At 42.4% G+C, this 12473-nt stretch overlaps 1 protein-coding gene across 2 annotated transcripts in view; it reads left to right on the top strand.

Annotated features, from left to right (window-relative positions):
• Positions 1-12473, top strand: part of LOC137303999 (protein transport protein Sec24C-like) — a 69115-nt gene that overhangs the window by 1995 nt on the left and 54647 nt on the right. For both annotated transcript variants that reach the window (XM_067972389.1, XM_067972388.1), the window contains exon 2: positions 12086-12288. In XM_067972389.1, coding sequence (XP_067828490.1) covers positions 12123-12288 — 166 coding nt within the window. In that variant the 5' untranslated portion in view covers positions 12086-12122. The remainder of the gene's footprint in view (positions 1-12085; positions 12289-12473) is intronic.

Here is a 12473-nt window from a genome sequence, read left to right as displayed (position 1 = left end):
TTCAGGCAGTGCATTCCAGATCATGACAACTCGCTGCGTTTTTAAAAAAAAAAGAAAATTCTCATTTCCCCATCGTCCCTGTTTGACCCTGAGCTCATCTTCAAACCCCACATTCAGACCTCCTTTTGTACCTTGATAAATATTGCCTATCTCTGTGCATACTTACCCCTTGGACATGCCTTTGCTCCCATCAACCTTGACTTCATCAACTCTCTCCTCCCTGGCCTGCTGAGCTCAACTCACCCAGAATTCCTTCCATCTTCTGTCACATATTAAGTCCTGCTCACCTAGCACCAGAAATTAGGATTTTTTGATATTGCACTGTTTTCACTAGCTTAAGCTTTAATTGTAATTAATTTGAAATAAATATCTCAAAGAATACAGTGAAAAAGATAATTCTATTATATCTGCATTTAAATCATGACACTTCACAACAACTTGGAATTATAAAGCGCCTTTAATGTAGTAAAATATCCCAAGGTGCTTCACACGAGAGTAATCAAACAAAATTTGATGATTTGGAACATTAGAAAGGTGTCTTGAAATGAATCATCACCTGCTGCCTCATCTAGATCATATGGAAGATGAATAAATCGTCCATGCACTCTGCTAATTGTCGTGATCATCAGAAATGTGTAATTGAAGTTACAGCTAATTGCTGCGTGCCCTCACATAAGCTTTAATTTTTGTGATTGTGTTGTGGTTCTGACTGTCTGATTTGCATTTTGGTCATAGTCTCGTTACATAATATCAATTGTACTGTAGTATTTTCTTTCTGTTGTGTTCTCTGAATTGTTTCCACTAATGCTGTCGTCTTTTTGGTTATCACTTTTCACCAAGCTGCCATTTCTTCCTTTTCCCAGCATATTGCTATCTTACCAGTATGGTTCTGCCTCTTAAAGTCTCAACTCTCAATGTTTGATGTGGCATAAAATTGAATATGGGGCTAAGACTATTAAATGCTGAGGACAGGTTGCATAAACTTGTATTATGCTTGTGTTCCCTTGAGTTCAGAAGATTGAGGGGTGATCTGATCGAAGGGTTTAAAAAGTTAAACGGATTCGATACGGTAGATGCAGAGAAACTGTTTTCTCTGATGGGGAATCGAGAACGAAGGGAAGTAATTTATAGTTAGTGCTAGACCATTTAGAAGGGAAATCAGGAAGCACTTTTTCACATAAAGGGTAGTAGAAATATGGAATTCTTTCCCCCAAAAGGCGCTGGATGCTGGGACAGCTGGAGCTTTCAAGACTGAGATTGATTTTTTTTTAACGTAAGGGTGTCAAGGGATATGGTGCTGAGGTGGATAAATGGCGTTGTGGTACAGATCAGCCTTGATCTAATTGAATGGCAGAGAAGGCTCTGGCTGCTGAATGGCCCACTCCTGTTCCTAATGTTACAATCAGCAACAGCTGTACAGCAATCTAAACTGTTAGTAAATGGTGGGTGAATATTTTTTAAGTCTGAAGCTGTTGCGGCAATAACACTTGGGTATTTAGACTCGAATCTTGTTTGCAAATGCACTGCGTAGTGGTCGCTGTTTTTTTTTCTAATGCACAGCCCGGAAATCTGTTCTGTGCATCTCTGCTTTCTGCTCTACGGAATTTAGCCTGTCCTAAAGGAGTGTTGTCTTGAGAGAAAGTATTTCTTGAACACCGATGGACTTCTTGAGAATGAAATATACCAAGATCAAAATTGCAGTGACAAGAGTAATCTTGTTCTCAGCATAGCCATGAAATTTGTAGATTTGACTGATGGTTTTGAGCGGTAATATGTTCTGGCTGAGAAGCTGTAATCATGGCAACAAAATGTTCGCTAAGGCCACCAGGTCATTTGGAGATTGAGGTAATCGGCCAATTTTAGTAATCTGCTCAGCTTTTCACTAGTTACTAACTGCACCAGTATAATTTTGAGTAAGTGTTGTTTCACATATATTGAATAAACTCTACACTCCTTGCGTGAAATAACCTTCCAGCTGGGATGTGTGTACACAGCTCTCATTGCCCATTGACCCATCCTGCTGTACTGTGCATAGTCCTTCAGTGCTTGCGCCACAACTGTGTCTCTGAATGTCCTGACTCATGCAGGTACGCAAGTTGTGCCAAACTTAACTCTTTTTTGTTTTGCTCCTCCACTCTCAGATTGCTCATGACAGGACCTGTTAAGCTCAGTCAGTCAGGATGCGACCTGTGAAATGTGTTTTCAACCTTTGTTTAAAAAAAGGCTGATTCCGTAGGAAAGGCCGGGTGGCATGTTGCTTGTTTTCTGTTTAGCACTTAAGTGCCTACCCTATTTTCAATTTTCTGTGATTTGACAGTTTTAAAAACCTGTTCGAAACCAAATGTGCAGTGGAAAACAGTGAGGTAGAATAACATGGTGAATTACAAGGCTTTCCCAGAGGAGTAAGCTATTCTGTTTCACAATGAACGTCTTCAGTTTGGTAATAGGTACAGTCCCAATGGAGATAACTGTGTACATTACTTCAGATTGCATACAGTAAATCTCTGGTCTGTTGTCTTCCTGATGTAAAAGGTGGCCTCTATGCTCGGGGTTTGTCAAAGCTTGTATTGATGGGAATTCACGGTTAGTGACCTCCAAAGTGGCTGCACTGTTGTAGAATAGGGCTGGCAAAGGAAAATTGAGAGGAGCACCAAAAAGCAAGAACATCAGGTGTAATGTTATAGGAATGTAGATTTTTGCTGAAACTTTTGGTCAGAATAATACTGTACGACGTTAGTTAGCAGGCTGGCTGAGACTCTGTTCTTGTAGTGCTGAGATAGATGTGTGGACAGTTTTGTAGGATCTGTGTTTTATTTCTAAACAGCAATTGTGGATGAAGAGATTGTGCAGTGTTCTTTCTACCAGTAGGAATCATGTGCCTGACTTTCACTGTCAGTTTCTGTGTGATGCCTAAAACCCAGAAATACCATTGACAGGGTAATGAATGCACTGTTAGTAGCTTATTTATTTTGTTAGGTCATAATAGAGTCTCTTTTTATAGGTACATGAAACAGCAATGGACATTATATTCTGTTTTCACTGTGGGGAAACGTTAGAAACTCACCACCACTTGAAATATGCTGTCCTCTTTACAAGTATACTGTGTAATCACATTTTTAACTTGCATTGAAAGCTATCAGGTGAGATATCTTGATTTGATGTAGGCACTGGGTAACGTTCAGGGTGAAGAACTACTTCAGGTTGTATAGGTTTTATTGGGCCCTAAATGGCTGAGTTGTATCTCCCCTGATGACTCAGTGAGGTTTCCCAGTAAGTAGCTGAGCCATAGAAGCAAGGAAGGAAGGAAGGCTTGATTCTGCCTGTGCTGAACTAACTGACCTCATCCAGAGTGGCAGTGGAGATGTAACAGTTGCTAATGCTTTGAGGTGAGAAAGGGGGAAATAAGCCAGGATGCCTGCCCTCGGTCACTATCTGTTGAGCTTACCTGCAGACGTTGGGTGAGAACAAGATCGGGCTCGTTACAGATACCCCACCTGATATTGAATTGCTGGATGCAATGCACTATTTAGATCTATGAAGTGTGGCCACTCTTGCAAGGCACCAGTATTTTTGCAGTTCTGAAGAATTTCATCATGCTTCAGAAAATGTGGGATGTTTCTGTAACTTTTGTTTGAACAAAACAAAACTCGCAACAGTACAAGAACGCAGTTCACTTTGGTTGTTTATCTCAAATGGGGGAGGAGAAGAGATATTGGAAGATGGAATTCTTATGGAAATGTACGTAGAGACAGCTGAGTTGGCTGCAAATGTTTACTGTGCAGGTAAAACCAAGCTGCATCTGACTCAGTTATAAATCCATTAACTGAGCACCAACGTTGGTGCTTGCTGTCCCTGAATCTACTCCCCTGCAGGTTTCGTGCTAAGAAATTGTTGCCAACTCCAACAGTGAAGTCAGTAGCAAACTTATAACAGAAGTGGGATATCACATGAACTGTAGGTGGGAATTTTGAAGAAGGACACTAACCTAACTGCATTGAGAAGTTTCCACCTAAAGATTGTTAATTTGAAGTGGGAAGGATGTAACACACAAGAATATAACTACGTACCTTTCTGTGGTTTGGTGTTTTTCTTTGCTAACTGGGGTTTTTGTGACTGAGATGTGATCAACCCCCATTGTACCTTGCTCCTGTATCTTGTAACTGAGAGTTACGAGGCAGTAGTTCAGTCAAACAGTTCTAAATTCCCAAGCAACAAGTGATGCCTAAATGGTTTATGAACTTTGTCCGGAGATTGAATTATCACTAACTCCCTGTCAGGCCTTTGCTGCTTATATTAAAAGAAAGTTTTTGGGTTTCGATTCTTGTACAGCAGGTGTATTAAAAACACCTGAATTTAGGTCGTATGACAGGATTATCTTATGGAAAAAAGTGTGGAATCCTATAACTAATCACTGAACCTGCTGCCAAAGATGATAATGTCAAGTTCTTTCTCATTTTACAGTACTACCACCATACAAGGATTGTGCTGAAGCATGCAATTCAGTGATCAAAATACAATTATCAACTAATCACAAACATTTCAACATCCTTAATTACACCACAAGATTGGTTTTTCTGTTCCTGTTGATGTGGCATGATTGAATTTCACTTTGATAAATACTTCAGGATGTGTTGCAGTACAGGCCAAGGGTTTAAGGTTTTGTGCACTCTGGACCCTATAGATAAATTACTCTGCTTCTACCTGAGTAGCTTGTCACTTTCAACTCTGAAATTCGAGTAAGAGTATTTGACCATAAACTGCTATCCTACAAATTAAGTTCAAGCAGAAGATAGAGGTTTTGGTGACTTGACAATCTGAGTTCAGATGACGCTGTGCAACAATGTCAGAGTTAGACATGGTTTGATATTCGTGGGGCCCACATTGAGTCATAAGGTATAGTTTTCCTTTAAAAAAGATATAAGCAGTGCTCCTGTGTAAGCTGACTTGTCACTTGTGAAATCGATTGTTTTCTTCTGCAGTTTTATTACAGCATTTAGTCCAACTCGTGAGTTAAAAATGATTGGATGCTCAAACAGATTTAGAATACCGGAGTCACTTTCTGGCAGTCTTGCTGTTGATGTGTGAATAGCTGAGTATTTCACTTTTTTATTCATTCATGGGATATGGGTGTCGCTGGCAAGGCCAGCATTTATTGCCCATCCCTAATTGCCCTTGAGAAGGTGGTGAGCCGCCACCTTAAACCACTGCAGTCCGTGTGGTGAAGGTTCTCCCACACTGCCGTTAGATAGGGAGTTCCAGGATTTTGACCCAGCGACGATGAAGGAAAGGCAACATCAACTAACATCAACTGGGATTCAAACAGTGTGAGGGGCACAGAGGGCGCAAAATTCTTGATCAGTGTCCAGGAGAACTTTTTTAGCCAGTGCGTGACAAGCCCAACAAGAGGGGATGCAATTCTAGATTTAGTCCTCGGAAATGAAGATGGGCAAGTGGGTGAAGTGACCATGTTGGGGATAGTGACCACAATTCAGTTAGTTTTAGCATTATTATGGAAAAGGACAGAGTTAAATCAGGAGTAAACGTTTTAAATTGGGAGAAGGCAAATTTTACAGAACTAAGGTGATTTGGCAGAAGTGGACTGGACACAACTACTTGAGAAATCAGTGGCGAGCCAGTGGGAGGCACTATAAAGTGAAATTCTACGGGTACAATGCAGAAACGTCCCCTCAAAGAAAAAGGGTGGCACTGCCAAATTTAGAGCCCCCTGGTTGTCTAGAAGTATACGGGGCAAGATAAAGCAGAAAAAGAAAGCTTATGACTGTCACAGAAAACTAAATACTGCAGAAAGCCTAGAGGAGTATAGAAAGTACAGGGATGACGTAAAAAAGGAAATAAGGAAAGCTAAGAGAGGGCATGAAAAAATATTAGCTAGTAAGATTAAAGAAAACCCAAAGATGTTTTATCAGTACATTTAGAACAAGAGGATAGGTAAGGAAAAGGTGGGACCTATCAGGGATGATAAGGGTAACTTGTGCGTAGAAGCAGAGGATGTGGGTAGGGTTTTAAATGAATATTTTTCTCCATATTCACCAAGGAAAGGGATGATCTGGACGTAGCAGTTAAAGAGGAGAGGTGTGAAATATTGGATAAGGTAAACATAACGAGAGAGGAAGTACCAGAGGGACTGGAATCCTTGAAAGTTGATGAGTCACCAGGGCTGGATGGATTGTTTCCTCGGCTATTGAAGGAAGAAAGGGAGGAAATAGCAGATGCTCAGCATCATTTTCCAATCCTCACTAGATACAGGGGTGGTACCGGAGGACTGGAAGACTGCAAACGTAGTACCATTATTTAAAAAGGCTACGAGGGAAAGGCTGAACAATTATAGGCCAGTCAGTCTTACGTCGGTGGTGGGCAAACTATTAGAATCGATACTGAGAGATAGGATAAACTGTCACTTGGAGAGGCATGGTTTAATCAGGGATAGTCAGCATGGATTTGTTCATGGAAGGTCATGCCTTACAAATCTGATTGAATTCTTTGAGGAAGTGACGAGGAGGATTGATGAGGGTAGTGCAGTGGATGTTGTTTGCATGGATTTTAGTAAGAAATTTGAGAAAGTCCCACATGGCAGACTGGTCAGAAAGGTAAAAGCCCATGGGATACAGGGAAATGTGGCGAATTAAATCAAAAATTGGCTCAGTAACAGGAAACAAAGGGTAAAAGTCGATGGATGTTTTTGCGAATGGAAATCCATTTCCAGTGATGTGCCACAGGGCTCAGTGTTGGGTCACTTGCTATTTGTGGTATATATTAATGATTTGGACTTCAATGTAGGGGGCATGATTGGCAAATTTGCAGACGACACAAAAATTGGCCGTGCAGTTGACAGTGAAGAGGATAGCTGTAGACTCCAAGAAGATATCAATGGGTTGGTGGAGTAGGCGGACAAGTGGCAAATGGAGTTCAACCTGGAGAAGTGTGAGGTAATGCACTTAGGGAGGGCAAACAGTAAAAGGGAATATGCAATAAACAGGAATATATTGAGAGGGGTAGAGGAAGTGAGAGACCTTGGAGTGCATGTGCACAGGTCCCTGAAGGTGGCAGTACAGGTAGATAAGGTTGTGAAGAAGGCATATGGAATTCTCTCCGTTATTAGCCGAGGTATAGAACACAAAAGCAGGGATGTAATGATGGAACTGTATAAAACGCTGGTAAGGCCACAGCTGGAGTATTGTGCGCAGTTCTGGTCACCACATTACAGGAAGGACGTACAGGAAGGACGTAGTTGCTCTGGAGAGAGTGCAGAGAAGGTTTACAAGAATGTTTCCAAGGCTTGAAAATTGCAGCTATGAAGAGATTGGATAGGCTGGGGTTGTTTTCCTTGGAGCAGAGGAGGCTGAGGGGTGACTTGATTGAGGTGTACAAAATTATGAGGGGCCCAGATACAGTCGACAGGAAGTACCTGTTTTCCTCTAGCGGAGAGTTCAAGAGCTGGAGGACATAGAATAAGCTGATTGGCGGAAAGATTAGAGGGGACATGAGGAAAAACATTTTTACCCAGAGGGTGGTGGGTGTATGGAATTCGCAGCCCGAATTGGTGGTAGAGGCAGGGACCCTCAACTCTTTTTAAAAAAAAAAATTACCTGGACCTGCACCTAAAGTGCTGTAAGCTGCAGGGCTACAGACCGGGTGCTGGAAGGTGGGATTAGAATGGGCACCTGGTTGTTCTTCGAGTTGGCGCGGACACGCTGAGCCGGATGGCCCCCTTCTGTGCTGTATCTTTTCTGTAGTTCTATGGTGATACATTTCCAAGTCAGGATGGTGTGTGACTTGGAGGGGAACGTGCAGGTCATGTTGTTCCCATGCGCCTGCTGCCCTTCTCCTCGGTAGTAGAGGTCGCAGGTTTGGGAGGTGCTGTCAAAGAAGCCTTAGCGAGTTGCTGCAGTGCATCCTGTGGATGGTACACACTGCAGCCACAGTGCGCCGTTGGTGGAGGGACTGAATGTTTAAGGTGGTGGATGGGGTGCCAATTAAGTGGTGGTGCGCTTCGAGTGTTATTGGAGCTGGAGTCATCCAGGCAAGTGGAGAGTATTCCATCACACTCCTGACTTGTGCCTTGTAGATGGTAGAAAGGCTTTGGGGAGTCAGGAGGTGAGTCACTCGCTACAGAATACCCAGCCTCTGACCTGCTCTTGTAGTCAGAGTATTGATGTGGCTGGTCCAGTTAAGTTTCTGGCCAGTGACCCTCAGGATGTTGATGGGGTATGCGGTGATGGTAATGCCTTTGAATGTCAAAGGGAGGTTCTCACACTCTCTTCTTGGAGATGGTTATTGCCTGGCACTTGTGTGGCGTGAATGTTATTTGCCACTTATCAGCCTTTAAAAGCTTAATTGGATCTTTTCAAAGTTGGGACAAAGTGGACACTTGTCTGTTCTTTCCTAAATTTGATAATAGTGATGGAAAGAGTGGAGTAATGCAAGGTAATTCGAAGCAGAGGTCTTTAATCCCTACCTTGTTGCTTGAGAGATTGGCCGGCAATGTAATGGGGTCTCTTACTGTGTCTGATAGCTGGTATATACCAGTTTCAGGTCTGTGGCAGTATAACTGCAGCTGAATGAAATGATTTGCTAAGTGCATGACTGTTTGTTTTTACAGTACACCAACACTGTTTACATAAACCACTTTGGAGACCGGATAGCAGAGATTTAGAAACCACATACCTGTCCCCTGAGTCTCCTAATGTCTGGATTCTCCCACTTAGCACAGGCTCAGAAATTTACTTGCAGTATTAACTGGAGGCTAATGCATATCGACAGTAGATTCATTTTTGAAAAACCCATGTGTTCTTCATGACAGTTATTTTTATTTTGCTGTGATAGTGTTTATTATCAGGCTTACAGGCTTATTACTGAGGGCAAACATAACAGATGTAAATTACATCCTTCCATCAGTAACTTTGGGAGCAGGACAGCATGCTGTCCTTTTCCTACCTCTTAGCCATTTGTGTTTTCATCCTCTGTTCTTGCTCTTTTCTGTCAGTTATTCTTCAGCTATTTTGGAGGACAGCATTCAAACCTCGTGAAAAGCGTTTATCAAACGCACAAGAATTGGAGAGGGAGAAGACAGCATTTTCTGTTAGCAGCGTTACCTTCAATCAAGTTTCAAAAATTCTTCCAATGAGTAAATAATCTCTTGTTGAAGGGCTGACTGAGCCTGGTGGTGTTGCTGAGCTGGCCCAAGGAAGAAGAAAGAAAGAACTTGCATTTTCTGTAGCGCCTTTCATAACGTCAGGATGTCCCAAAGCGCTTTACGGCCAATGAAGTACTTTTGAGGTGTAGTCAGTGTTGCAATGTAGGAAACGTGGCAGCCAATTTGTGCACAGCAAGGTCCCGCAAATAGCAATGTGATGACCAGATAATCTGTTTGTGATATTGGTTGAGTGAATATTGGCCAGGACACTGGGGAGAACTCCCCTGCTCTTCTTTGAAATAGTGCCTTGGGATCTCTTAACCCAGGATTGAAGCTGAAGCACAACTGGATTACTTTTCCCTTTGATTTTTTTTCTCTCCCAATTTCCATCCTCTGCTTAGATAAACTCTGAGCTGTTGGAAGAGCCTGCCTGAAATTCCAGTCACCTTGACAGATGCTGTATAAATTATCCACGTTTACACACACCACAATGGCTCAACTGGTTAGGCAGCAATTACTTGAGCTGTACGAGGTGAGGGAAGTGCGAGGTTTCACTCCCAGTCTCAACCAGGGTGAAGGTGGGAATTCTAAAATTGGCCCCGGTGCAATTAGTTAGGGAGGGAAAAATTGTTCAGGGTTCCTATCCCTGATTGCTATTCAGTGATCTATGGGTGACTCAATGCCCCTCTGAAGGGCCTTGCAAGCCACTCAGTTTTAAAAAAAAAACAACCACTAGTGTTGCCTACGTTCTGAGAAATTAACAAAAGCTTAAGAGGGGAGGTGAAAATTGGCAGAACAGAAACTCTCAAGTTTATTCTCTGCTTTCAAGCTGGACAAATGTGCTAGAATTTTGGTACCACTGTTTGATTCAGGCAGTTTGTGCTAGTGAACGTTGATATAACTGTGTTTCCTTTGTTCTTGTATTGTAGGCTTGGGGATTAATGGCAGCTATTTGGATTTTACACCAATGAAACTGCTTCATGTTGTCTGGCTACATTTACACTGGATGCTTATTAATGGGTACAAGATAAGAGAGTGCTGACTTGGGGGAAGACCTCTGTAGGTGCTCGTTTGCTCATTTTTTGAATTTAAAATTGATTTAGAGAAATATTTTTTTTTGCTGCTTTGTACAGTTGGCTTGAAGTTGTCTGCCTATCATAGATCACAAGATGCACAAATTTTAAATAAAAGCAATAGTAAGGTTCACGTAAACAGTTAAGTACTGGGGTCATTCGCCTTTATAATTGTGGATATTGGGCGAGGACCAACAACAAATACTGCATTTCCGTTGTGCTTAGGGTTAACAACTCTGGACATATTTCTGGAGGTTTCATCACCTGACCTCCTACCTGAAACCGCCCGACCCCCATGCTCCCACCATTGCCACCCGACATGTCCATCCTCGCGGTGCCCCGCCTTCCCATGCCGACTGGAAAGTAAAGAGACTCTTCATTCCCCGATTGGATGGTTCTTGACTGTCAATTGAACAGCCTTTTTTCCCATGTCCAATATTTTTATAACTAATAAATGAGAGTTTTTGAAGAAAATTTATTTTAAAATCAAAAAACCACAATTTTTTTGGTGCCGCTATGATTTTTCTCCTGGGTGGTGCTCACAGCAGTGTCCTGGAGATTAATCTTCAATTCCTGGAGACTCCAGGGCAATCCTGGCGGGTTGGCGACCCTAGTCGTGCTCCTCACGGGTAGGGAGATGTCTCAAAGCGCTGTACATGAAGGAAGAAAATAAGTGTTTCCCAAACAGGAGTGAAAACGGAGAGGGTTTGTTTGGCTTTGAAGACACAGCTGAAGAGAAGGGTTTTGGGGGGCTTTTAAAGCGGGGAGAAAGATGGTAAGGCAGAGGGACTTCCAAAGGACTGGAGCAGAGTGGTTTAACCAATGGTAGAGGAAGGGGGTAAAGAATAACCTAGTTTGGAGTAGCGAAGCGTGCTGTGAGGACACAAGGCTTGAGATCACTAAGGTCGGGCAAGGTGAGACAGTAGAGCACTTTGCAAGTGACATTGAGAATATTGAAGTCAGCTTAGGGGTGACAGTGGAGCTTGCAGAGGACAAGGGAGATGGAACTGCACCATTTTGAATGAGTTGTAACTTGTCGAGGTTTGAGGCAAAGATGCTGGCTAGGAAAGTTCAAGATGCTGAGCCTTGAGGTGATGAAGGCATGGACTCTGGTTTTGATGGTGGTGGGGGAGAGGGAGGGATGGAGGCAGGTAATGTTATGGAGTTGAAGAAAAATGGTCTCGGTAACCAGAGTGGATGTGGGGCAAGAAACTCATTTTGGACAGAGTTGGAACTGACAAAATACATTCAAGAATAACGCAGTAAAAATTGTTTGTTTGTCTTGCACTCTCTTCTCATTTGACCAATTTAATCCAGTTCCCAAGGGGTTGGCTTTGGGGTTTGGCCTCACGTTATGAGACCCCATTTATTTGCTCCACAGCTTAACATTCCCAGACCGTTTATTGCACTTCAATTTTCACTGGCATGTTTTAAAGTGCTGCTGTTCAGCCCCTCTGTCTGCCTAAGAACATTGGAAATATTTGGTCCAACAGCCAGCAATTGCTTTGGTAACTGGAAGTTTAAAGTTAACGTATGAATTGAAGTGCTGGTGAGTGAAGCGTATGTCAGCTGTATGAGCAGCCATTGCAGGAACCTGTGTGTAACTGTAGCACAGCACTGATTTGTTCTCTTTTTTCTGCCCCATGCAAGGTCACTTCTGGTTCTGTGTAATCCAGTCTGTGAGAGATTGGAAACTCATCAGGGTGAACTTAACAACTGAACATTTTGGCTCTGGTACAAAGCACCACTACAATGCCCAGGAGGGAATATGTTCTTGTATATCAAGTTGCTTTTAGCATCTCCAAATTGTAATTTAGAAGAGAATTTTTTGATTTGATTTTTTTTGTTCTAATTTCAGGTAAGACCAGTTTGGGGATGAACTTGGCCAAATAAAGATGAATCAACAGGGTCACATGGCATCTTATGGGCAGCCTCAACCTGGTTACCAAGGGTACCAGCAGTTTGGATATAACAGTCAGCATACGGCAGGTGTTCCACCCTCTCAATATGGACCATACAATGGACCTGTCCAAGGTTACCAACAAACTGCTGTACCACAAGGTATATATTATCGTGAACTAGAAAAAAACACACGTGGTACAATATCGAACTGGTTCAAAATCTTGGTTCATTGCACTATTTGCCCAGCTAATTTTGCATTGTGTGCTAGATTTCTCCTTGACCTGCAAATTGCCATTATTCTCCACAGTTGTATATGAAGCTCTGAGATGTTCTTGATAGACACT

Source organism: Heptranchias perlo, chromosome 36 (assembly GCF_035084215.1).
Source record: "Heptranchias perlo isolate sHepPer1 chromosome 36, sHepPer1.hap1, whole genome shotgun sequence".
Taxonomy (NCBI): domain Eukaryota; kingdom Metazoa; phylum Chordata; class Chondrichthyes; order Hexanchiformes; family Hexanchidae; genus Heptranchias; species Heptranchias perlo.
Note: the sequence above shows the minus strand (reverse complement) of the source record. Positions and strands in the feature narration are given on the sequence as shown.